The following is a 27,423-nucleotide window of genomic DNA, read 5'->3' on the forward strand; positions in this document are numbered from 1 at the left end:
TCTTGTATGTGTTTATTTGAATGAGAGTGTGTGTAAATGCATGTGTACAAACATCTGCACGGCATCAGCCTCAGGCAAACCGGCATTAGTTGTAAAAACACTGCCACTTAGTGTCCTTCAAATATCCTTTTATTATGTTTTATTTAGACTTTTTTCCCCCTTTATCTTTTGACCATCATTCTCTCTCTTACACAGCAACTCCACTCCCACTTGTCTCCAATTCCACATACCAACCCTCAGCCCATCCCATCTATCGCTGCTGGCCACCCACTTCGTGTTTCTACGCAACACATATCTTTCAACTATGCTATGACGTTTAACATACAATTTCAATCTATCTAATCAAATAGAATCTCCAGATTGGGTGTTGAAGATAAATACTTTTACTAAGAGTATTAGTATATTTGTAATTGACTGACCCGGTCTCTCCAGATCTCCTAACAGTACTATTTCTAGGGTCAATTTTAGATCAATGCTATGCATTTTCAGCCATTCCTGAACCTGAGACCAGAAACAGGCTACCTGAGGGCAATACCTAAATAAATGGTTTATTGATTCTGTATCCTTACAACAAAATCTGCAGAGCTTCGATGATTTTATGCCCCAAATATTCAACATTTTGTTGGTGGCAAGAATTATATATAATAATTTTAGCTGAAAAGCACAAAGTGTTGAATCTTGCGTTGTTTTATATATCAACTCATACACCCTGTACCATGGAATCGGTACATCAAAAATCTCTTCCCAATTATTTTGCAATCTGTATGGCACAGTTGTCAACATCCTGGTCCTCAAATGAAACTGGTATACTTTCCTATTGATGATATTTTTATGCTTTTTATGCTATTTTTTTGTTTTGATCCTTTAGATTGGGAAGACAGACCAGTTCCCTACCTCCTCCTGCTGCCACCCGCCTCCTCCATTTTTGGGGCAATGCTGTAATCAATTGGTTGTACTCTTGGATTGAGCAGACGTTCCCGTACAACTCCACGAAGGACATAACTCTACCATTACAATTTACAATATCATTTAAGAACAAAATACCCTTTTCAAACATCTTTCCCATAAATACAGGTATTTTATCAACCAGCACATTTGTGTTCAGCAGTAATATTTGTTCTATCTTTTCAGGGGGATGAATTTGAAATTGCAGCCAGCTCTGCAATGCTTGTTTGAAAAAGACAGATACTTTGAAAAAAGTATCATTTTCAATTAATCAAAAATGAGACATGGCAATCTGCACAAAGGCAAAAAGGCCATTTTTAAACAATGGATGAGCTTTTCTTATTAATCTGCTTGAGAACCATTTAGGGTTCAAATAAAACTTCTGAATGAGTGAAGCTTTTAGAGAGAGGTTTAGTGCTTTTATATTTAATAATCTCAACCCATCCAATTCATATTCATTATATAGATAGGCTCATTTTATTTTGTCTGGTTTAGCGTCTCAGATAAAGCAAAATATTTTTTGCTCAAATGATTTGAAAAATGAATCATCAGGAGAAGGCAGCGCCATAAGTAAGTGAATAAACTGAGATATGACTAAGGAGTTAATCAGGGCAATTTTTCCATAAATAGACAGGTATTTACCTCTCCATGGTTGCAGGATCTTGTCTATTTTTACAAGTTTTCTATCTAAATTCATTGTGGAGAGCTTATTTATATCTTTTGTGATGTGAATACCGAGTATGTCTACTTCACCATCAGACCATTTTATAGGTAAGCCGCATGGTCATATAAAAGTTTAATTCTGAGTGCTATGCATTTTGCTAGTATTTTTGCATCACAACATTGAAGTGTAAAGGGGCCTCCTGTTTTTTAGATAGACTGGGTCTTTATATTTGCCATCTGGGTCTTGTTTTATAATAGAGAAATCAGACCTTCCTGCTGAGTACCTGACAGACTACCATTTTTTTTAAAAATGTTGTGTGTGAATTTTATCCCCTTTTCTCCCCAATTTCATGGTATCCAATTGTTAGTAGTTACTATCTTGTCTCATCGCTACAACTCCCGTACGGGCTCGGGAGAGACGAAGGTCGAAAGCCATGAGTCCTCCGAAACACAACCCAACAAAGCCGCACAGCTTCTTAACACAGCACAACCGCACCAATGTGTCGGAGGAAACACTGTGCACCTGGCGACCTGGTTAGCCCGGCCCGCCACAGGAGTCGCTAGTGCACGATGAGACAAGGAAATCCCCACCGGCCACATACTATACAGTCTCACTGCTCTTTAAACTTCCATTTGATATGTTTTAGTTTCTTAATCAAAGACAATTACTGGTAAAAGCACAGCATTTACTAAGTATGTTTGCATAACTAATAATATTTGACCTCGATCTGTGCAATTGGACTGACTGGTTTTGTACTGTATTTCCATCAATCTTTCTGGATATCTACCCAACTGTAATTCTGTTCATTTGAAGTGTAAACTGTCAAGCGCATAGATATCCACCTTAAATGGGGAGAAAGGGCTCGTGGTAATGGCTGGAGCGGAATTAGTGGAATGGTATCAAATACATCAAACAATTGGTTTCTATGTGTTTGATGCCATTTAATTCGCTCCGTTCCAGCCATTATTACGAGCCGTCCTCCCCTCCACTGACACACGCACGCAGGTACATGCACATACTCTTAGAGAATACTTCAGGACACTCTGGGAGTCATCCAAAGAGTCAACAAACATGAGACAATTACTGCTCCTTCAGTGGTTCTCTTTCTCTCTCTCTCTCTCTGCCTAACTAACTTCTTCTCGCTCTCACTCTGTGTGTGTGAGTGCGTGCGTGTTTATGTATGCTTGTGTGCTTGTACACTGTATCCGTGCAGGTGTGTGTATGTATGAACTGCTTTGGCTGTGAAAGGAGAACTGAGAGGTCACTGCACCCCCTGGCAATAAATAGATCCTCAGTCATTGAGGCCAGCGGAGGAGGGATATGCTATAGAGCTTCCATTCTCCAGCATCCTCCATATTGTCTGCAGAAGGATCTGTTGAGCTAACATGATGTGCAGGGATTTTTTGAAGGCTGGGACACCGGTAAAACTATTGTATGTCTCTGGGAGAGGTATTCAACTGAAGTAAAACATATTTGGTTAATATGGTTAAAGTGTAACTCGAGACTGAGTGGAGCACTGAGAGGCACCACTTAGCAATGACATCTGATTAAACACTGACATAACTCTATAAAACTATTTTTAACAGTGAAAAATGGCTAGTAGATAAACCATGCAGTTTGACAGAGGTCCTGACAAGAATAATAAACGGAAATGTTTTGACCAACTGGGGACATTTTGTTAATCCCCACAAGGTAAAATTATATTTCTAGGGGGTTTAGGGTTAAGGTTATAATTAGTGTTAGGGTTATAATTAGGTTTAGGGATAGGTTTAGGGAAAATAGGATTTGGAATGGGACTGAATTGTGTCCCCCCACAAGGTTAGTTATAGAAGACTGTGTGTGTGTGTGTGTGTGTGTGTGTGTGTGTGTGTGTGTGTGTGTGTGTGTGTGTGTGTGTGTGTGTGTGTGTGTGTGTGTGTGTGTGTGTGTGTGTGTGTGTGTGTGTGTTTTAGGGTTAAGGTTAGGTTTTGGGGTTAAGGTTAGACAAAATATGATTTTGAATTGGACTGAAAATGTGTTCCCACATGGTTAGTTATTGTACACTGTGTGTGTGTGTGTGCGCCTCTCTCTCTCCCGTCCCTCTTCTCTCCTCTCACCCATTTCTCCCCCACTTTCACCCCATTATTCTCCACCTACCCATCTCCCACCCTTCTCCCTGCCCCTCTCCTCTTCCTTCCTCTACTCTCCGCACTCTACATCTCCCTCAACCAACCACCCTCTGTCCCTGTCCCTCTCTTCTCTGTCCATAAGCTCTCCTCACCATCTCCACCCCTCACTCCCCTCACCACCCTCAACCATTCCTTCTCCCTGCCCCTTTCCTTCCTGTTCCTCTGCTGTTAGCTCCATGTTGTGATGTGCTGGCAGAAGAAGACAGGGACACAGCAGGGGTGGAACTGTGGAACAAAGCACTGCCAGCCCACACTGCCACCCTACAGAGCTGCAGGTACTTGGCTTGGGGTCCATGGCACATAGACCCCCCAAACAGGGGCGGATAGGACAGGATCTGCAACAGGGTGGGATGGGCAAGGGGTTAGCTGAAGGCTGGGGGATTGGGGAGAGGGTTGATACCGTTGGTTTGGAAGGATGTGTGTGGGATGGGGGGCAACCATGTCACCCAACAACCCCACCACCTCCATCCAACCCATCGCCCATCTCACCACACACTCAGGATGACATATCCACATTTACATTTGATTTAACACACAGACAAGCATGTTCTCTTTGCCATAGGCATCTTACCTGTGCATTTGAAGAACTTGGACTCTCCCACACTTAGCTCCACCTTGTTCAAGGATATGGATACCTGCAGAACAGCTGTGAGGAGAGAGAGAAAGAGAAAAAAGATGAGTATATACACACACAAAAACTCACTAAGAAAACATAGGAGAATAAGACATGGAGGGGTGGGGGGGTGACTGGATTTAAAAAGTTGGCGCTGTACAACGTGACCGGTCGGGAGTAGGATATTAAGTGACTGCGAGTGAAGAGCAAAATAATCAAAATATTGATTTATCAAGACCAGTTCCCATGTGTGTCTAAGGGCAGCGCAAAACTGTGATGAAATAGTTGACCACACGTGGGTATGCTGTTGCTTTAAATCCTATTATAACAATTGGATGACTTTTGGTCTTCCAGTATGCAACAATATGTTGCCTTCACTAGTCTACTTTATTCTTAAAAGAACTCCAGCACAGAGAAGAGAAAGGAGCCTAAAATAATTCAACAATAAACGCATTTGGCTGTTTTTAATATTGGCCATCAACCAAAAACACAATCTACCATGGTTTTCCATTTCTAGCAAGATGATTCAAGCCATCGACTCACTGATGACAGTTTAAGAAACTTGAGTGGACTTATGGAAAGGCTCTGTAAGACATTTAATATATATACACTACCGTTCAAAAGTTTGGGGTCACTTAGAAATGTCCTTGTTTTTGAAAGAAAAGTACATTTTTTGTCCATAACAATAACATCAAATTGATCAGAAATACAGTGTGGACATTGTTATCAACTGAAAACATTCATCCGTGACTATGCCAAGCATACAAGCAAAGATTAACTGGTGAACGCCATCAAGACGTTTTGGCTTGAGAAATTGACGATACAACGATGCAACAAATGCATTGGTTATTCAGCAAGGTTTTACCCGTGGTCGTGGAGATGGGGGGGGAAGTGCAACTAAAATGTACTGACCTAATACATTGCAAATTGGTGGGATTTTCACACATATAGTAGGCGGACTATTAAATTACCATTTTGTAAATAAATCGATGTATGAAGAGTCTAATGTCCTACTAATAGCCCATCATGGAAACATTGTTTGCATGATGGTCTACACCTGCTAGAGAACACTTGTGAAAAACAAGTGTTTGTAAACATGTTTTCAAAATGCCTCCAGCTCTTCATCACCACTTTAAATAAAAACACAGTGTCTAAAAAAAAATGCACATAACGTTTGATTACATTCTTCATCGTAACCACAATGTCACAAATAATCAAACACACACACAACATGAGCAGATTAACTTGGGTCAAAACAGCCAAAGTATTTTTCGTTAGGGCAAATCTGGTCTGTGAGAATATCCAATGGGCTTTTATTTAATTATAATGTAGGGTTAATTATAATAATAATAATAATAATAATAGTTGGATAACAGATCGGCTCTCAGAACTCATTAAGACGTGGCTTCTATATTCAATATGATAATTCATTCAGAAGGTTAAACCCATATGTTTTAGGCCTGCAGTAGGTTATAATGAACTGAAAATGGTGTGTCAATTCATAAAGCATGTGCCATGGAATCAGTACATCAAAAAAACTATTTTGCAATCTGTATGTCACAGCTGTCAATTTTATGGTCCTTAAATGAAACTGGTATACATTTTTAGTTACCACAATTTTGGTCTTTAATGCAGGGCCGGTAGACTTTTTTTAATTTTTCCTCTACGGGAACGGTCCCAACCCCCCCACCCCGTGGGACGGTTGAGCTAATGTGCACTAATGTGAAAAGCATGACATTGTAATTAAGAAAGAACATTTGCCAGGACATAGGCATGTCTTATATGGGCAGAAAGCTTAAATTATTGATAATCTAACTACACTGCCCAATTTACAGAAGTTAATACAGTGAACAAATACAATGCTATTGTTTGAGGAGAGTGCACAACAACTAAAAACGTTTAACAGTGTCTTTTCTGTAGGAAAGCTAATTATCCATCATTTTTGACACTCCTGGGAGTGTGTAAACTTAAATGCTAAATTACCATATCAATTTTGTATGTTCTGTATAGTTATGTACTTGCAAATATATCAATTGACCAATTCGGCACATTTTGGCAGACTTGATAACACATTTTTAACAGTAATACAATGGCTCATTGGATGAATCTAAAACTTTGCACGTACACTGCTAAATTGCGCCTAGACTCGTAAGTCATATGCATTTTCAGAAAGGCAATTATGTTTTTTTCCTTTGTATTATCTTTTACCAGATCTAATGTGTTATATTCTCCTACATGAATTTCACATTTCCACAAATGTATTTCACAAAGTGAAAAAGTGAACACAAAGTGTTTCCTTTCAAATGGTATCAAGAATATGCATATACCTGCTTCAGATCCTGAGCTACAGACAGTTAGATTTGAGTATGTAATGTTAGGCGAAAATTGAAAATTGATCCTTTTAACTGAAATTGCAACCAACTTTTTTGTAATCTGAATAAAGAGAAAAGGGCCATTCTTGAAAATGGGGTGAGACATTCCAACTAATTTCTAAATAAAGCCAGTTTGTTATTTAGAATGATTTTTTTCTGTTTGTAGAGGCAGAGAAAAAAAGCGCCCACCGTGTATATTTTTTCCCGAAAATTGTCGGTCCACATGTCAAGTGAAATTCCCCCATTGTATTTATCTTAATTAACTCCAGGACCACCGACAGTTGTTGTTGATGCCTGATGCACGACTGCAGTGCTAGAGGAGAGACTCTCAGACTGAAAACGCCGCCATTAATTGCTACAGTTTAGACTACCGCTAGATCGGCGTTCTAACTCCCCTTTGTGATAGTGTGGTGCAATGACAGAATACCACCATCTACCACTAACGTTCGCGGCATAAGCTTGTAACTTTTAAAGGAGGAACCACTGTACTATTCTATGAAGCTTAAATACTTCAAATTATGCAACACAAGAGGCTTACTTCAATGGCAATCTTCAAAAGTACAAAGCAATGAGCCTTTCCCCTTTGCTCGGAGACTGCTACTACTATACAATAGGGTATCATGTGGCGATTCAGATAGGATGAAGGACTAGGTAATGAGTGGAGTTGCGATACTTCACTTTACCATATAAAAGCTTGAAATCACCCACACAATTCGAATGTAGATGTTCAGCTGGACGTCATTGCAAGTTGTACTTAAGTGTCTTGCTTGCTGCTTACCCCTTCCTGAGCCAAGTGTGCATCCCAAATGGAACCCTATTCTCTATATAGTGCACTTCTTTTGACCATAGGCCTGTGAGCTGGTCCTACGGGCCCTGGTCAAAAGTAGTGCACTAAATAGGGAATAGGGTGTCATTTGGAACACAGAACAGCCAGAGAGGTATAGCATGAATCTAGTTAGGGGCGACACCAAAGGCAGTGGAGGAGAAAGCACCTTTGATCTTTTCTCTCTCTCTCTCTCTCCATCTGGCTATCCTTTGATTATCCCTTCTTTGAATCTCTTATTTTATTTTGCTACAGTTTGTGTTTATGTTCTGTAGATGCACACACACACACACACACACACACACACACACACACACACACACACACACACACACACACACACACACACACACACACACACACACACACACACACACACACACACACACACACACACACACACACACAAACATACACACACACACACACACACACACACACACAAAGACATTTTCTGCGTCAGAGAGCTGCCTATAGATAGCAGTAGGTGGGCACTACTGTAGTGTCAATACCTTGCTTCATGCCTGGTAATACACATCTACATCACAATGATGTATTGTGATTTATCCATACTGAACAAAACTATAAACACAGTTACAGTTCATTTAAGGAAATCAGTCAATTGAAATAAATAAATTAGGCACTAATCTATGGATTTCACATGACTGGGCAGTGGCACAGCCAATCAGAATCTGTTTTTCCCCACAAAAGAGCTTCATTATAGACAGAAATACTCCTCATCACCCCCTCCCACCCCCCGCTCAGACGATCCCGCAGATGAAGAAGCCGGATGTGGAGGTCCTGGGCTGGAGTGGTTACACGGGGTCTGCTGTTGTGACGCAATGCCAAATTCTCTAAAATGATGTTGGAGGCAGCTTATGGTAGAGAAATGAACGTTCAATTCTCTGGAAACAGCTCTGGTGGACATTCCCGCAGTCAGCATGCCGATTGCACGCTCCCTCAAAACATGAGACATCTGTGGCATTGTGTTGTGTGACAGAACTGCACATTTTAAAGTGGCCTTTGAAACTCTTGATATATTGGATATTGGATTATATTGGAAAATGAGAAATGCTCACTAATATGGATGTAAACAAATTTGTGCACAAAGTTTGAGAGAAATAAGCTTTTTGTGTGCAGGGAATATATTATTTCAGCTCATGAAACATATGACCAAAATTTACATGTTGCGTTTATGTTTTTGTTCAGTCTGTGGGCTCCCGAGTGGCACAGTGGTCTAAGGCACTGTATCTCAGTGCAAGAAACATCACTACAGTCCCTGGTTCAAATCCAGGCTGTATCACATCTGGCCATGATTGGAAGTCCCATAGGGCGGCGCCCAGCATCGTCCGGGGTAGGCCATCAATGTAAATAAGAATTTGTTCTTAACTGACTTACCTACTTAAATAAAGGTTCAATTAAAAAAATATATATTTATCCTCCAACTTTCCATTCTCCCTTTTCGCACTCACACACACAACCCCCTGGCAACACCCCCGCAAACACAACACACTGCCCCATCCCCAGGGTAGCACTATATTACAGTTGCCAGTTCTCTCCTCTCAGCTCTGCCCCACTTCCTCCTCTTCCCTGTGACATGGAGCTCCAGCTGTGACTGGTGCCCCTCCTCTCAGAGGTAACAAGTAGACCGTCTGCAATACCTTACAGTCGCTCCAACTGGCTGATTAACGAGCAGAGGACTCTTATGCACGTACGCAGATACACAGACACACACACAGACTCTGACCCGATGCACACATACACACTCCACCCCTCCCTCCATCACCACTGCAGTATTAACTACCAGCCAATTCCTGCTTACAAGCAAAAACTCAAAACAGGAAGTACCAGTGACACTCTCAATACGGAAGTGGTCCGATGAAGAGGATGCTAAGCTACAGGATTGTTTACCACATCAGTTATCGGCTTCATTTGGCGCGTATGAACACATATTTCTGATCATTGTTGAGTGGTCCCTTGCAGCGTACCATTGCAAATATGTGATTGGAACAGTAGCAACAGAACACATGATGCAACAAGCATATCTAAAACTTCATTGTTGTCTGAAAAGCATCTAAACAATGTTTTGTATTGATGGAACATGTAGATCTTCACTTTGTTCCTCAATTTCACCTTTTCTTGTAAAGGAAAAATGAAAACTTCATCATCCAAGCATCACACGGAACACATCCAGGGCCAAAATACTTCTATTAACCAGTCTAAGGTTGCGCTGACAAAAAACAAAACATAAGTTGGCGACCTAAAAGCTAGACTTGTTTACAATGTAACATCTCGGGTGAGCACAAGGGAGAAATTGAATATTGTTAAGAAAGGAGATATGTGTCAGCTAAGCTAAATTCTTTATGACGGCAGCTTGTTTATGTTTGACAAGGAAAAACTCCCTAATCCCAGAATGCCATTCACTATAAAACGCAAATAAACAAAGTCAAAGATGGCGGCGCCCATTGCCTGAATAAAATCAACTTAGTTTGGCCACAGAATATTACAAATCGTCGATGTGCTTGTTACAGTGTATACAAGAACCGGAGCACATGACTTTACAAGTTTACATTTTTTGACGAATCACAAAGCAAATAAAATGTTATCACCTCAAATTCTAGTATACTGCTTGGCCGTAGCGTGAAACCTAAAGTGTTGCCAGATTTGGTTGAAACCATTATAGGGGGATTTGTAGTTAGTGATACTTGAAGTTTATACAAATGTAACCACGTTTTAGGAGATCAATAGCTGGAGATCAATATTCCTGTCTAGCTCCATAGTTTATGATAACCCATATCGACAACCTCACCTCACTCATGCCACGGTCTCTGCACACAATATACTGTAGCTGATAACACGCACACACCATTCAATCTGATCATCCACACAAACGACCTCACTTTCTTGCTTACATGACTTGGACCCACCCTGTTCTCACTCTCTCTCCCCTGTCCCGACCAGGCTAAAGCCTATCCATGCCATAATACTCACCACATTTGATGACTGCGAAATATCTCCTTCGCTTGGCGACGACGCAGGCATGTGTAGGCTACATGTCCAGTGCTGGTAAAATGTTGATATGAACAAAAAGTATTTACAAAGCCAGCGTTTACCTTAGCCATGGTTGGCATGTGTCATATATGCTGATACCCCGCTCTCACTTTGTTTCTTCGCAACTATTGTGTCAAACACACCGGACTTAGCACCTCAGGTGTTCCGCCCTGTCTTACATGAGCAGACCCTTAGACAGGCTAATACCAAAGCCTCTTTCAGATAATAATACATGTAACAGAGATGACTATAATCATTATATATATATATATATATATATATATATATATATATATATATATATATATAATGATTATAGTCATCTCATATATATATATATATATATCAGTAATACTATAGATACTCGCTGCTACTTCTATAAATATAAAGGATAAGAGATTGAGTGGTTAAAAAACTAATATGAAGCAGAAAATGCGATCTTGATGCAGTGAGAGGTGCAGTGAATAATGGCAGCATAGAATTCTGGTACCGTGTTCAAAAATAACTCACGTTGTAAGGGTCATTATTAATATTTAGTAACAGTACGTACATCCCAAACAGAAGCCATGGATTACAGGCAACATCCACATTGGGCTAAAGGCTAAAGCTGTCGCTTTCAATGAGCGGGACACTAATCCGGAAGCTTATAAGAAATCCAAGCTACACCTCCGACGAACCACCAAACAGGCAAAGCGTCAATACAGTAGCAAGATCAAATTCTACTACACCGGCTCTGACTCTCGTTGCATGTGGCAGGGCTGGCAAACTAGCACAGATTCCAAAGGGAAACCCCACCGCGAACTGTCCAGTGACGTAAGCCTACCAGATGAGCTAAATACCTTCTATGCACGCTTCGAGGCTAGCAACACTGAACTACGCATGAGAGCACCAGCTGTAAGGGTAAAGGGTCCGGAGACTGTGTTATCACTCTCTCCATAGCCAATGTGAGTAATACTTTTACCCTTTTACTGCTGTGTGCTAAATCAGGGTCAAACAGAGTGTTTCTTGGTAGTCTTACACAAATCTACGTTAAAACAAAAGTATATATCTCACACACATAGTTATGGGCTTTAAAAAAAGAGGACACCTGTACCATGTCAGATATAGAGTTGAAATGTATTACATTTTGAGTTTGCATATTACACTTTATCACAGAAGACTGAAATATAACAAAACTGTTTGACATAGAAACACCAGATTTTCAGCGGGTTTTTTAAATAATGTTTATTCATTATAAAATTATGAAAAATATGAATAACATTCCACCCATGAGACCACTAGGTCATTTGACTGCAGGAAAGGGCTAAACAGGTTAACATTCAGAAGGTTGCAGGGCCAGACGGATTATCAGGACACATACTCAGATCATGTGCTTACCAGCTGGAAAGTGTCTTCACTGACATATTCAACCTCTCCCTGACCACCATAGTCACCCTGTCCAAGAATAAGGTAACCTGCATAAATTATTATTGCCCTATAGCACTCATATCTGTAGCCATGAAATGCTTTGAAAAGCTGGTCATGGCTCACATCGACACCATCATCCTAGACACCCTGGACCCACTCCAATTTGCATACCGCCGCAACAGATCCACAGATTACGCAATCTTGATTGCACTCCACACTGCCCTTTCCCACCTGGACAAAAGGAACATCTACGTGATAATGCTGTTCATTGACTACAGCTCAGCGTTCAACGCCATTGTGCCCTCCAAGCTCATCACTAAATTAAGGGCCCTGGGATTAAACACCTCCTCTGCAATTGGATCCTGGACATCCTGAAGGCCACCCCCAGGTGGTGAGGATAGGCAGCAACACATCCGCAACGCTTATCCTCAGGGGTGTGTGCTTAGACCCCTTCTGTAATCCCTGTTCAACCACGACTGTGTGGCCGTGCACGACTCCAACAACATCATTACGTTTACAGACGACACACGGTGGTAGGCCTGATCACCGACAACGATGAGACAGCCTACAGGGAGGAGGTCAGAGACCTGGCAGTGTGGTGCCATGACAATAACCTCTCCTTCAACATCAGCAAGACAAAGGAGCTGATCGTGGACTACAGAAGATGGAGGGCAGAGCATGCCCCCTTCCACAACGATGGGGCTGTTGTGGAACAGGTCGAGAGCTTCAAGTTCCTTGGTGGACACATAACTAAGGAACTATCATGGTCCACACACAACACAGTCATGAAGAGGGCATGACAACACCGCTGAAAAGATTTGACATGGGCCCTCAGATCCTCAAAAAGTTATACAGCTGCACCATCAAGAGCATCTTTAATGGCTGCATCACAGCTTGGTTTGGCAACTGTTTGGCATCCGAATGCAAGGCGCTACAGAGGGTAGTGCGAACCGCCCAGTACATCACTGGAGCCGAGCTCCCTGCCATCCAGAACCTCTATACCATAACCTCTATATAGTCAGAGGAAGGACCAAAAAATTGTCACACAGTCCAGCCACTCTCTGCTACCGCATGGCAAGTAGTACCGATGCACAAGGTCTCGAACCAACAGGATCCTGGACAGCTTCAACCCCTAAGCTTTAAGACTGATACATTGTTAATTAAATAGTTAACCAATAGCTACTCGGAATATCTGCATTGACCCTTTTTGCAATTATCTCTTTTGACTCATAACACGCTGCTGTTACTGTTTATTATCTATCCCGTTGCCTAGTCCCTTTATCCCTACCTATGTCTCTATCTCAATTACCTCATACCCCTACACATCTACTCGGTACTGGTACCCCATGTATATAGCCAAGTTATCATTACTCATTGTGTATTTATTCCTTGTGTTATTATTATTTTTTTCTATCTGCATTGTTGGGAAGGGCCCATAAGCATTTTACTGTTACTCTACACTAGTTGTTCATGACAAAACACATTTATTTGATAGGAAGTGTCACATAGCAGAGGCAAACACTGCAAAGTGCCGCTATAGCAATTGCAATGGATCAAATGGGGAAACAAATGAGCCATTACACAATTGATGACATCAACGGTGGGTGTTGATCGAACATTCAACACATATATTTTTTCTCTACCATTGACTTTTATTTAAATTATGTCAGTCAAGCTATATTGATTTGTACCCATTTAAGATACTTCAGAATGTTATGAAAACCGACATTGTCTGGCAGTGTCACTTTTGCAATCATCTTCTACTATCATCCCAAATGATAATTGTTGCCATATCCTCCACAACAAGAGACTGTGCAATCATCACACAATGGAATGCGAACACATACTAGTACTAATTAATTAATTAGAAGGCCCAATCAACAGGCCAATATAAAATATTTCAGGCTGCTATGTCAATCACATACTCCCCCACTCCTCTCTCCCTCTTTCCTCAAATGATAGAATAACCCAGATCCCCCACTTCCACCAAGTCATAACCCCTTGAGGTTTCCTTCCTCAACACACCATTGTGTTTGCATGTCACCTCACAGCCTGTGGTCACGTAGTTGAGGAAATTACCCAGAATGCATTTTACTTTCCTTTTCCTCTGTTGCTGTACAGTAGCTCTGTGTCGAGGGGGCTGCCTGTGTGTGTGTGTGTGTGTGTGTGTGTGTGTGTGTGTGTGTGTGTGTGTGTGTGTGTGTGTGTGTGAGTGTGTGTGTGTATTGTACACCAGCTATGTGATGTCAAGAGGGGCGCCTGGAACGCCTTCAAGTCCTCTGTGAAATCACAGGGAATTACAGATGAGCAGTTTCTTTCAGTCTCGCCTCAGGGCACATCTGCACTGTGTGCTCAATTACTGCTAATACACACGCTCTACGCAGGGGTGTTTGTTTAGAATGCCAAGCAATGGAAGTAACAGAGCCTGTTACATAATGGGACTACTGTAGGACTATAACGCACAACAAATCCTATGCAATATATTGGGCACTCTGGTCAATCAATTAATGTACTGGTAGGGAAGAAAGAGAGCATTTGACTGATGCTTGGACACATCTGTCTGTCCATCCATCTATCTCACTCCTCGTCCTGTCACTATGGCATCCAATCCTCTGGACACGACAGTGGTGGCTCTTGTCACCAAACCATGTCCAATCGTCCTGTCATATCAGCTCATGTATGGTCCATGGCAGAACTAGCTCTCTTCCCTCTCTCAATGTATCCCTCGATACATTGCTTACCCACTGCTTTTCCAATTTCCCTCTCCTTTCTTTAAGCCTCTCATATCGCAAGCTGGCCTCGTGGAGATGTGGAGAGAGACCACCCTCTATTTGCTTGGACTCTGATGGATGGAATCATGAGCACACACACACACACACGTGTGCACGCATAGACACACACACACACACAAACACACAGGGCTGTTTCTAGCCTTTTGGGGTCCATGAACACTTTGCCATTGAATCAGTCAATCTTGATGAACAATAGATGTGCAAAATGTCAAGTACAATGCCAAGTACATGTCATGGTTCCACCTGTCACCAGAGGGCGGCAGAGACCGTCCTAGAGACATTAATGACACTCAGGTGTATCCCATTTACTTGTAAAGATTTCCCTGTTAAAATAAACGTTTTCTGTTGTCCTTTGCAGAAGCTTGGATTGTTTACCGGGTGCATTTGTTTCCTGAGGGAGTTTGAGACTTAGTGTTTATTGTTTTTTAAATGTACTGTGATCCTGTGGCTACCGTTTCTCAGTAAAGTATGATGTTTATCCTTAACCACTGATTCCTCGTCTGGTCTCTTCTCTGCACCAGGGTCCAACCTCATCACACCACAGCAAGCTTCTGCCTAAACATGGACCCAGCAGAGATCAACCAGATCCAGAATGCTATAACCCACCAAGGAGCACTGCCGGGGTGGCAGCAAGAACAATACCAAATATCAGAGACCCTCCGGGCACTTACCGATTCCCTCCAACCACGTCCCAACCTCAACCCAGGAGGAGCCAATGCCCAAGTCTCATCGCCTAGGTGTACAGGCTTCGCCGTAGTGCCTCTAGGGAACCTGCACCGGGAACCCAAGATCCCAGCCCCGGAGTGGTATGACGGCCACCCGGGAGGATGCAAAGTGTTCCTCACTCAGTATTCTCTGGTGTTTGAGCTACAGTCCTCCTCGTTCCACACCGATCGGGCCATGATCACCTACATCATCTCTCTACTCTCGGGCAAGGCCCTGGTGTGGGCAACGGCTGTGTGGGAACAGCAGCCACAATCCTGCAGCTCCATATCAGCCTTCACTGCCAAGCTGCGACGAGTCTTCAACCACCCTATCGGCGGATGAGAAAAGGCAAGCTGACTGTTCAACCTCCGCCAAGGGGCCAGACCAGTGTCTGACTTTGCCGTTGAGTTCCGCACCCTCACCACCGAGAGTGGGTGGAAAACCAAGGCACTGGTCACCGCTTTCCACCAAGGTCTGTCTAACTCCATCAAGGATGAACTGGCCGCTCGGGAACTGGGAGAGGACCCCGAGTCCCGGATAATGCTGGCCATCAGGAATGACAACCACATCCGAGAACGTGGGAGACAGTACCTTTTTGACACCACTCTTGTATCCCACTTTCCGGAGCACCCTAAGCCTCCCGAGCCCTGCATTGAGGAGCCTAGGCAGCTGGGACGCACACGTCAGAGCACAGGAACATGACAGGCGCATGTGTGACGGCTGCTGCCTCTACTGCGGAGGTATCGGCCATCTCTGTGCTACATGCCCAGAATTGACGGCAAACGCCACAGCTCACCAGGACAAGGGGAGACCCTGACGAGCTGTGCAGTTATACTCCAGCTACCGTGTCACCATCTTACACTACCCACAACCCTCAATTGGGACAACCGTCAGCACCACATTCAAGCCTTCATGGACTCCAGAGCCACGGATATTTCACCAGAGAATTACAAATCCCCTGCGTGAAATGTCCCATCCCTCTGCAGATTCAAGCCCTCAAAGGATGCCCCATCGGCTCCAGACAAGTGGAATATCAGACCAAACCAATTCTACTGCAGGTTGGGGTGAACCACTCAGAGACTCAGAGACTTAGTTTTCTTTTGATCACTGCTCCTGAGAACCCCCTTATCCTAGGGTACCCCTGACTAATGTTACATAACCCACTATTATCCTAGTCCACGGGACACTTACTAGAACAGGGTAAGAACTGCCAGACTAAATGCCAAAGACCCCCACCAAGAGCCTCGCCATGTTCCTCGGCATCCAATGAAGACCAAGACTCTTCCACTCTCCCTTTAACACTCCGAGTGGCCACTATGAGTATCGAACTCACCGGCAGTCTTCCAAGCATTGGTGAAACTCACCGGCAGTCTTCCAAGCATTGGTCAATGACACACTTAGGGATATGTTGAATCGGTTCATCTTTGTTTACCTCGACAACATCCTGATCTTCTACAAGATCTTTCCGGAACACATCCTGCATGTCCGTCAAGTCCTGACATGCCTTCTGCAGAGTCAGCTATACATGAAGAAAGAGAAGAATGAGTTCCATGTATCCTAAGTTTCTTTCCTGGGTCACATTATCTCTACCGCCGACATCCAAATGGACCCTGTAAAGGTGAGGGTGGTTACCGACTGGCCCCGTCCCGCCTCACTCAAACAAGTCCTGCGGTTCCTTGGGTGTCATTGCTTCTCACGGCCGTAACCCGCAAGTCCCAGAATCATTTTTGCTGGACCCCCGAGGCTGACAAGGCATTCGGGGAGCTCAAGGGACGTTTCACCTCCAGAACCATCCTCGTCCATCCTGATCCTACCTGTACCTTTGTGTTAAAGGTGGACGCCTCAGACACCTTTCACAGCGAAACAAGAAACTGCACCCATGTGCCTTTCTCTCCAAGCGGTTCTCACCAGCAGAACGCAATTACGATGTAGGTAACCGAGAGATATTGGCAGGTAAATAGACCCTTGAGGGGTGGAGACACTGGTTGGAGGGAGCACCTCATCCTTTCGTGATCAGGCAGACCACAATATCTTGGTCTCCATTCAAGAAGCCAAGAGGTTGAACGCTCGCCAGGCTAGGTGGCCTCTGTTCTTTGACAGGTTCAATTTCACACTAACCTTTTGCCCGGGATCCAAAATTCAGAAAGCAGACGCCCTGTCCCGCCAACACGTGTCTCTAATGAAGAGAAGGACTCCGAGTCCATCATCGCCAGCTCCCGCATTGTGGCCCCGTGATATTGAGTATTGAGACCACAGTCTGGTGAGTCCAGACCCGAGAACCTGACCCCGGCGGGGGTCCCACTAACAGACTTTATGTTCCACGATCAGCCCGTTCCCGAGTACTACAATGGGGACATTCCTCTAAATTAACTGGGTATCCAGGAGTTAATCAGACACTGGAATTCCTGAGGAAGAAATCCTGGTGGCCCAACATGATTGAGGATGTGAGATCATTCATTCAGGCCTGCTCCACCTGTGCCCAAAGCATGTCCTCACGACAGCAACCGGCTGGGTTTCTCCAACCTCTGCACATCCCCAGCTGGCCCTGGTCCCACCTGTCCGTAGACTTTATCACAGGGTTACCCCCATCCCAAGGGCTTACCACTATCCTAGTGGTCGTCGATCATTTTTCCAAGGCAGCCCATTTCATCACCTTACCCAAGTTGCCCTCAGCGAAGGAGACCGCTGATCTCATGATTACCCATGTCTTTCGACTACACAGACTTCCCCAGGACATTGTCTCGAATCATGGGCCTCAGTTTGTTGCATGGTATTGGAAAGCCTTCTGCTCCCTGTTGGAGGAAGTGTCGGTGAGTCTCTCCTCGGCGTTCCACCCTCAAAGGGAGCAGGCCAACAAGGAGCTGGAGAAGTTCCTCCACTGTTTCGTCTCCACCCAGGCCAGCAACTGGAGCAAGTTCCTCATCTGGGCTGATTAAAGCTGATTAAACACTGTGTCCATTACACAGGTGCCACAGAGTTGAGGGAGCGTGCAATTGAAATGCTGACTGCAGGAATGTCCACCAGAGCTGTTGCCAGAGAATGTAATGTTAATTTCTCTACCATGAGCTGCCATCCAATGCCCACGCATGGCTGCACCCCTGCCCAGTCACGTGAAATCCATAGATTAGGCCATAATTCATTTATTTCAATTGACTGATTTCCTTACACAAACTGTAACTTAGTAAAAAACATTGAAAATGTTGCATGATGCATTTATATATTTTTTAAAGTCTATCATATTATTGTGTCCCAATATACCCTTCTCCGAAAGGGTGCACTCTGTAGAAATACTGATGTTACACAGGAAATGGAAATAACTTATTTGATGCACTGTAGCTGATTGACATGTTCAGTAAAGTTTGCTGAAAGTTTGAAACACACTCCCAGATTGGTGTACCAAAAATAGCAGAAACTCCAGCCCAATACACACTTATAGGGTGAAAGAATACAAAGAATTGGAGCACAGCAATTGTAACACAAAAAAAACAATGATTATAGGGGGGAAAATGCTGTCTCATCGCACAAGCTATATAAACACCATAGTCTGGTAGAGCTGTGGAAAATAAAATTATGAAATAATGAAAGCAATAGCACCTATTAGCAGGATGTCCATTTGGGTTTTTCAATTACTGCCTTGCAATCACTACTTTCAGACGGCCCCGCGTCTGTCTGGCATCAAAATGGTTTATATTCACCCATGATGATGGGGTGATGGGGGAACACGGGAATTGAGAGACACATTCACGATTGTGACCATTGTGACATCTACAGAGTTGTCGGTGCTCCCAACCACTCCCCATTCACAAGCCAAACTGTGGAGTCACAATGCGATAGAGCAAATTGAGAGTAATCGCATTGGTTCCAGTATTGTCCTATGTATTTATAGAAACGCATTAGCTAAAATGCGGGACATGCCCCGGTAAACATAGGTAGGAGATAACGTCCTTAAAATTGTCTCTTTTCAAAATATAAATGAGATTAGGATTGGAAAATACAGTTGGGAATCATAATAATGCACTCTGTTTTATTTCCTCTGTCTACCCCTCTTTCTTCATTTTGTTCTCTATCACCTCGCACTCATTATATTTTCCTCTGTTGTTCTCTTTCTAAGACTATCAGTAATTCTATAACCTACTGTATCTATTTTCCTCTTCCTCTCTCGTTGGCTCTCTCTTGCTGACAATTTTTCTCTCTCGCTCTCTCTCACTGATTTTCCCTCTCTCTCCTTAACTAGGACAGTATTTCTTGGCCTCTATTTCACTCTTCCTCTCTCCTATTTCTCGGTCTGTCATCCTTATCGCTCTCTTTCTCCTTTCTCTCCCTCTCTCCCTTGGTTAATTAAATCAGGAGCTGCTACATGTTTCTGTGTATGACTACATCAGCCCTTCAGGCGCGCTGGGCTTAGTCAAGCAGATCACAGAGATTCTGCAACTAAAAATACAGGTAACGCTGCTCAGAGATGTCCCTCCTGTCGTTACCTCCCCCATCCCTATATCTCTGTCTTACATTCGGAATCATCTTCTCTCTTTCTCTCTCCCGTCTCCCATCCATCTCTCTCTTACACTTAGCCTCTGCCCCTCTAACTCCCCATCCTTCTCTTACGCTCAGTCTCACAATTTCTCTTTCTAACTCTCACTCTTTTAGTCTTTATCTGTCTGTCTCTCACTCCCACTCTCTTCCCTACTTTTTCATTGTTATCTCTCTCCATATCTGTGCTTGCAGTCTCTCTCTCCATCACTATTTAGCTCCCTCTGTCTCTCTCCTCTTTAAAGGTGATTTCACAGTGATTATCACCCACTCTTTAGAGCGCTAACCCCAGAGCCCTTGAGCTGGTGAGACATTCTCTTTCTCTCTCTGAAGGAACTGAACAAAACAAAAACAAAACAGCATTTCCAGGAAGCATGCTGATGATGCTTCAGGGGAAATGATGAAATTAGATTCTTTCTAGCTCCATATCCCAGGAAAAGCCCGTGACAACACCGCTACAATCGTTTCACTTTACTCTTACTTTACTAGGATTATTTGAATGGGAAATTGCAAAAAATATCAACAATTCTGGAAACAACATTTCAGGAAACGATAGCTAGCTGATTTGCCATGTTACACAAGCACATTAGCAGTGGAGAAGTTTCTAGAGACTTTCACACGATAAGATCGTCAGAGCAAAGTGGATGAGGAGTAGTCATCAAACTCTTGTATAATTATAATCAGCTATGTAGTTCAGCTCAAGGACCCTGACTTAAATTGGAGTGAAAGCACTACGCATAAGCATAGCCTGATGCTGCCTGTTGACTACTCTTGAGCAGTTTTCTGCCAGGTCACTGAGCAGATGAGTGTGTGCGTGCGTGTGTCTGTGCATGTCCATGAAAATATAAATTAAACACACCTGCCCGACCAGATCTCAATGAATTACACTTTTTTGATCAAAATCTGTTAGATACAAATTCCTTTGGTAAACAAAAACTAATCAGAGCACACTGAACCCATCCCAGCTATTTCTGTTCCAAGCAGGCTCTACCACAGTGTGATAGCCTCCTGGGGAGACTAAATCCCAGTCATTTCCCTAAACAACTACACACTAGCTCATGCTACAGCAATGGCTCATGCTATAGGCTCACAGTAGCGACAGCAGTTAAACACCACTTATCCAGTGACACTGCATTCCCTACACAGCCAACACATAGGCTAGAGTGGCAATCCTCCAGCCCTGTCAAACACAGCTCTTAGCCTGGGACTTAACTTCCTCCATGCTGTGTCAATTAAAAGCACAGTTTTAGCTCTGACTTCATAACATACTAATTCAGCTGCTAATAGTGTGACTACCAATCAATCCAAACCTTATACAGACACTGCATGTATGTCAATCATGTTATTACCATTCCACACAGGGTAAAATTGCTATACCTGCAGTAGGTACGTCAAAGTAACTACTCTCTGCAAAGTATCAATGAGATTTACCTGTAATTAAAAAAATAATAATAATAGACAAGAAAAACAACTAATTAAGCATCCCTGTTTTGACCATGAATTATGTGACTCACCATAACTCTGTCTCTTCTTAGTCCAGCAGCTACATTAGGCTAATAACTGAATATTCTAAGAGTGGAGGTGAGGTAAAGTATGTAACTGATAAGAAGCTAGCTTGCACTGTTAGCCGTCCGTGTCCTGTAACACTTTGAATGCGTCCCAAATGACACCCTATTCCCTACCCTATTCTTTACTCCATCCCAAATAACATCTTATTCCCTTTGTAGTGCTCTACTTTTGACCAGGGCTCTGGTGAAACGTAGTGCACTTTATAGGGGATAGGGTGCCATTTGGGAAGCACACCCTTCACTCTGCATTAATCAGCTACTCCATCAGTGGGGAAAAGGTCCCCTGTCACATGATTAGGGCAATCAGCGCATTATAAATGGCCGCCCACTCTCTCAGAGCTGGACGTCTAACCAACTGATTTAATGTGTCCCCTTTTCAGAATGAAGACATTTTGAAGAGAGTCGAAGGAAAACATTTCCACAGTGCCGTAGGGTTCAGAATAATAAACAGGTACATGTTTGAGAATAATCAGTTCTGAGATACAGTGGCACTGAATTCCAAATCTATCCCGTTTTAAATTGACATTTTGTTCATTTAGCATACACTTATCCAGAGTGACACAGTGAGTGCATTAAACTGAGGTAGGTAAAGACAAACACATATCATAGCCTTTGCAAGTAAAACTTCCCTCAAAGCAACTATGAGTTTAATTAAATCAGTGCTTGTAAGAAAAAAACCCTTGCTCCTACGCACTATGGGCTTTACTCCAGTAGACCTGTGATGATTGGATAGATATAAGCATTATAGTAAGAGCTTCATATTGCCTTTTGATTGGCTGGGTGGATTTTGTAAACATTTGTGGAAATTGCATTCACATCGTCTTTTTAATTAGCCTACAGTACCTTTCATGTGCCATCTCCCATAGCTTAAGCACCAATTAGAAAAAGGCAATCTGAGTTAGTAATTCAATTGGCAATAGCATCACGTGCAACACAGTTTCACACTGACTAGACCGAGACCTAGATATGTAAGAAATGCCGATTGAAATCACAGTATCATCATTTTAATAATCGCTCGCTGAAATCACACTAGTGATGGGTGGAGATCTGTGATTTTTCAGTTTATAATATCGCCCTGCGATTGAACGGCAAACAATCAGAGCAGGAGAGTAATGGAGCTCCAACAGCCGCAGAGCTCTGAACATGATCTTAATTTGTATGAATGGCGCCTTCATGCCCCATTTGCCCCGGATAACGCTCGATTAGTGCACCTGCTGTGTGATGAGGCTCACTACCGAGATACAGAGAGAAGACTGTCATCCATTTCACTGAGAGACCCTATCAGATCGCTCACTCGTCAAAATGACCCATCTTTAGTCTACAGCCTGCCTCTCAGGGCCAGTATGTCAGACACCGATTTAGCCTAGTCCTGGAGTAAAAAGCTAATTCTGTGTAGATTCTTCATTGAGCATGCTGTTTAGTCCAGGATTTAAAATAGAAAAGCTGACAGTGAAGACCTGCACCAAGCACTAAACAACCGTGCAACTGTACAACAAAGAGCTTCAGAGTTATGTTATTTTCTGTGTATGCACTGTACTGGTTATGAACATGCATGTCTATTTATTTTTTTTAGTTGCCCTTGTTAGCCAGGTCTCCCTTAGGGAGAGAGGTCCTATGATCTCAATGGGACTACCTGGGTAAATAAACAATGAAGAGAGGAAGGCTATCTAGTGCATGTCTATGGTCTAAAGGGAAGGAGTAGTGCCATTATGTTCATCATACCTTTCTCAGCGCATTATGTAGTAATGTGCGGACAGCAGATATATGGGGCAGTAACGCGGTTCAGTAGGGGATCTTAATTGTAGTACAGACCATGTTACAGTATTATATTATACAGTATATTGTTACATTATATGCATGCTGATAAGGTGGTGAGTAGCCCAGAGGTTAGAGAAGCAGACCAATAGCCGGAAGGTTGCTGCATCGAATCCTAGGCCTGGGAAAAAAACACGTTTTGTGTAAAATCCCCTACTTGGCAAAAAGGCTGAACTTCTCTATCATACACCACATGCTCAGTTGAGACCTAACATTGCAACGAAAGGGGAGTGCCTTTATAAATGATTGTCCTAAAACATTGCCAAACTGAAAGTTAAAAAAGCAAATAACCCCACTCTCAACTCTCAATGAAACCCTTGAGTCTATCTAGAGAACTGAACCCATGCCGTGAAGAAATCATTATTTTTTAAACATTTCCCATAAAAACTGCACTCTACAAAAATCTGCAGTCTAGTGCACCGAGGATGAGGCCTTCTTCGTCTCTGTACATTTGGCTTCTTCACTCTGCTCTACTCCGCTAGACTCCAGTTGCACCCACGCCGTGGCCCTCGAGGTCTCGGGTTCTTGGGTTGTGTTGAATATTCAGTGTCGACTCGAATAATGCGATGAGGGGTCGGGACCTGCTGAGTGGAACTGGAGCTCTGAGAGGCATATGTTCTTTTTAAGGCCTCTCCCTAATCCCTTCTTCGATAGATATCCGGACCTCTCTGCCACTTGTGGGGTAATTAGACCCTAGCCTAAGTGCCAGCATCCCAAATGGCACCCTATTCCCCACACAGTGCATAACTTTTGACCAGAGCCTTATCGTTCCTGGTCAAAAAGTGCACTACATAGGAAATATGGTGCCAGTTGGAACTCAGTTGAAAACTCTTAGAAGCTAGCAAGAGAGGAAGAGAGTGTTCTCTTTGGCTCATTTCTATATAGACTAGGCTTGCATTTATTAAGCACCAAACAGCATAAAGCTGATAAGAATAAAGTCCAATAAGAAACACTTGATTTCGTTTTCTGTTGCAATTTTTTTGCATGTTTGCTACAATATACGCTAATATGACCCTGGTTGAACCATAGTATTTTTTACACTGGCTTCTTGATGCGAATGTGAGGACCTTTGAGAACCGCCTGGCTGCAATATAATCTAGGAGAAACACTGTTGTACTCTGTCATTTCTCTGAGAATGGAATTCATTATGGAACCTATTATGTCTCGATAAATCTATGAGTCTATGATGTCTGCAGACTGAACCGCACCCGCACACACACCCGCACAAACACACACACCCGCACAAACACACACCCGCACAAACACACACACACACACACACACACACACACACACACACACACACACACACACACACACACACACACACACACACACACACAAAATTTGCCAGTCCTTCATTCACCCCAATGCATGATAGAGTAACACCATGAAGGAGTATCTCTCTCTCTCTTGTAACCCAGTGCCCCTTCTTACAGTATACAACCGTTTTACGCGTCAGGACATGAACAACTATTAAATTCAAATTCTACTGAACCGGCTTCTTCTCATCTCACAAAATTGAATTTGTTAGTATATGGATCGGAGGCTTGGAGTGTCGTTGAATGGGATACTATTGACAAAATCCAAAAGAAGGAAGTGAAACAAGCAATTTTTTCTGTTCGGGAGCAAATGTGTCAGATTCCAATCTGACCTAATTGCTCTGTAGAAAATATTGTTTTGCTGAGAAACAAATAACTGTTTTGAGCCCTGTTTTACTTAAAGACACAAAGCACTATCAGGCCTCTCAGCACTATCCACAGTTCCTTTGATCTTCTGCATCTCTATACAACAATGAATAATTCAGGGAAAAAAAAGAAGCCTCTTGTAAAGCAAAAAAAAAAAGCAAAGCAAGAAGATAACAGCCAGCCATCCTAGTCAGCCTGATTTGCCATAAGTGTCGGAATCTTAATGCTTCTTTTCAACAAGCTGCACCATGAATGCCTAAAGAACTGAATCACTGACGTGATTTGGTTCTGTGAAGAAATAGAGAAACGGCCATTGTCATCATTGTCGCGTTGACAGCGTTATTACGTGTTCTCACTTGTCTCTCCGCCTCGTGCCTGAGACAAGGCCATTATCCTAGATGCTAGGGAATTAATTTCACCTGTGAGAAGGGGTCACTATGCTTTAGCACTGCTAAGCAGGGTGGAGGGATCGGGGGAGGAACGGGGGACTTTAGGGGTCTATGGGAGAGGAGATGGGGGTCTCATGAGACATTAATAGACATCAAAAGGTCAATTGATTGTAATAGAGGGTTGATACAAGGTCAAGTGCCTGTGTCCTCCTCTGATTGGTGCAGGTTTGTGAAGCTGTTGTCATGGAAACTGACAATATTACAATGTAATCTGAATTAAGTGTGTAAAATGTTCTCATTCTATTCAGGTATTAAAATATCAACTGGATTTCAACAGAGTACGGATTCAATTGTAATCCAGATTACATTAAATCCGAAATGTATAATTCATGGGATTACATAGAGAGAAAGGGTAAGGGGAGGGGGCGATTTTACACATTGAATACTCATTAACGTCCCTTTTTCAGAACCCTGTCTTTCAAAGATAATTCGTAAAAATCCAAATAACTTCACAGATCTCATTGTAAAGGGATTAAACTCAGTTTCCCATGCTTGTTCAATGAACCATAAACAATTAATGAACATGCACCTGTGGAACGGTCGTTAAGACACTAACAGCTTACAGACGGTAGGCAATTAAGGTCACAGTTATGAAAACTTAGGACACTAAAGAGGCCTTTCTACTGACTCAGAAAAAAACACCAAAAGAACGATGCCCAGGGTCCCTGCTCATCTGCGTGAACGTGCCTTAGGCATGCTGCAAGGAGGCATGAGGACTGCAGATGTGGCCAGGGCAATACATTGCAATATCCGTACTGTGAAATGCCTAAGACAGCGCTACAGGGAGACAGGACGGACAGCTGATTGTCCTCGCAGTGGCAGATCACGTGTTACAACTCCTGCACAGGATTGGTATATTCGAACATCACACTTGCCGGACAGGTACAGGATGGCAACAACAACTGCCCGAGTTACAGCAGGTACGCACAATCCCTCCATCAGTGCTCAGATTGTCCGCAATAGGCTGAGAGTGCTCTTCACTGACGAGTCGTGGTTTTGTCTCACCAGGGGTGATGGTCGGATTCACGTTAATCGTCGAATGGAATGAGCATTACACAGAGTCCTGTACTCTGGAGCGGGATTGATTTGGAGGTGGAAGGTCTGTCATTGTCTGGGGCGGTGTGTCACAGCATCATCGAACTGAGCTTGTTGTCATTGCAGGCAATCTCAATGCTGTGCGCTACAGGGAAGACATCCTCCTCTCTCATGTGTTACCCTTCCTGCAGGCTCATCCTGACATAACCCTCCAGCATGACAACGCCACCAGCCATACTGCTTGTTCTGTGCATGTCTTCCTGCAAGACAGTAATGTCAGTGTTCTGCCATGGCCAGCAAAGAGCCCGAATCTCAATCTCATTGAGCACATCTGGGACCTGTTGGATCGGAGAGTGAGGGCTAGATCCATTCCCCCCCAGAAATGTCCAGGAATTTGCACATGCCTTGGTGGAAGAGTGGGGTAACATCCCACAGCAAGACCTGGCAAATCTGGGGCAGTCCAATAGGAGGATATGCACTGCAGTGTCACGGTCGTCCTCCTCTTCGTCTGAAGAGGAGAGGCGAGATGGATCAGAGGACCAATATGCGGCGTGGTAAGTGTCCATGGTAAAATCTTTAATAAAGAAAGACTGAACACTATACAAGAGAGTAACAAAAACAATAACCCAAATTCGACCGTGACGCTACAAAATGAGACCTGTGCTGAAACAAGCCACTAACATAGACAATCACCCACCAACAAACAGTGCAACCCAGGCTACCTAAGTATGATTCTCAATCAGAGACAACTAATGACACCTGCCTCTGATTGAGAACCATACTAGGCCGAAAACATAGAAA

The 27,423-nt window shown here is 43.2% G+C and overlaps 1 protein-coding gene across 3 annotated transcripts in view; it reads right to left on the reverse strand.

Moving 5' to 3' along the window:
- LOC110495975 (neural cell adhesion molecule 2) overlaps window positions 1-27,423 on the reverse strand; it is a 427,423-nt gene that overhangs the window by 127,895 nt on the left and 272,105 nt on the right. For all 3 annotated transcript variants that reach the window (XM_021571546.2, XM_021571547.2, XM_021571545.2), the window contains exon 2: window positions 4,349-4,423. In XM_021571546.2, the coding sequence (XP_021427221.1) occupies window positions 4,349-4,423 (75 nt within the window). The remainder of the gene's footprint in view (window positions 1-4,348; window positions 4,424-27,423) is intronic.

Source organism: Oncorhynchus mykiss, chromosome 18, assembly GCF_013265735.2.
Source record: "Oncorhynchus mykiss isolate Arlee chromosome 18, USDA_OmykA_1.1, whole genome shotgun sequence".
NCBI classification, from domain to species: domain Eukaryota; kingdom Metazoa; phylum Chordata; class Actinopteri; order Salmoniformes; family Salmonidae; genus Oncorhynchus; species Oncorhynchus mykiss.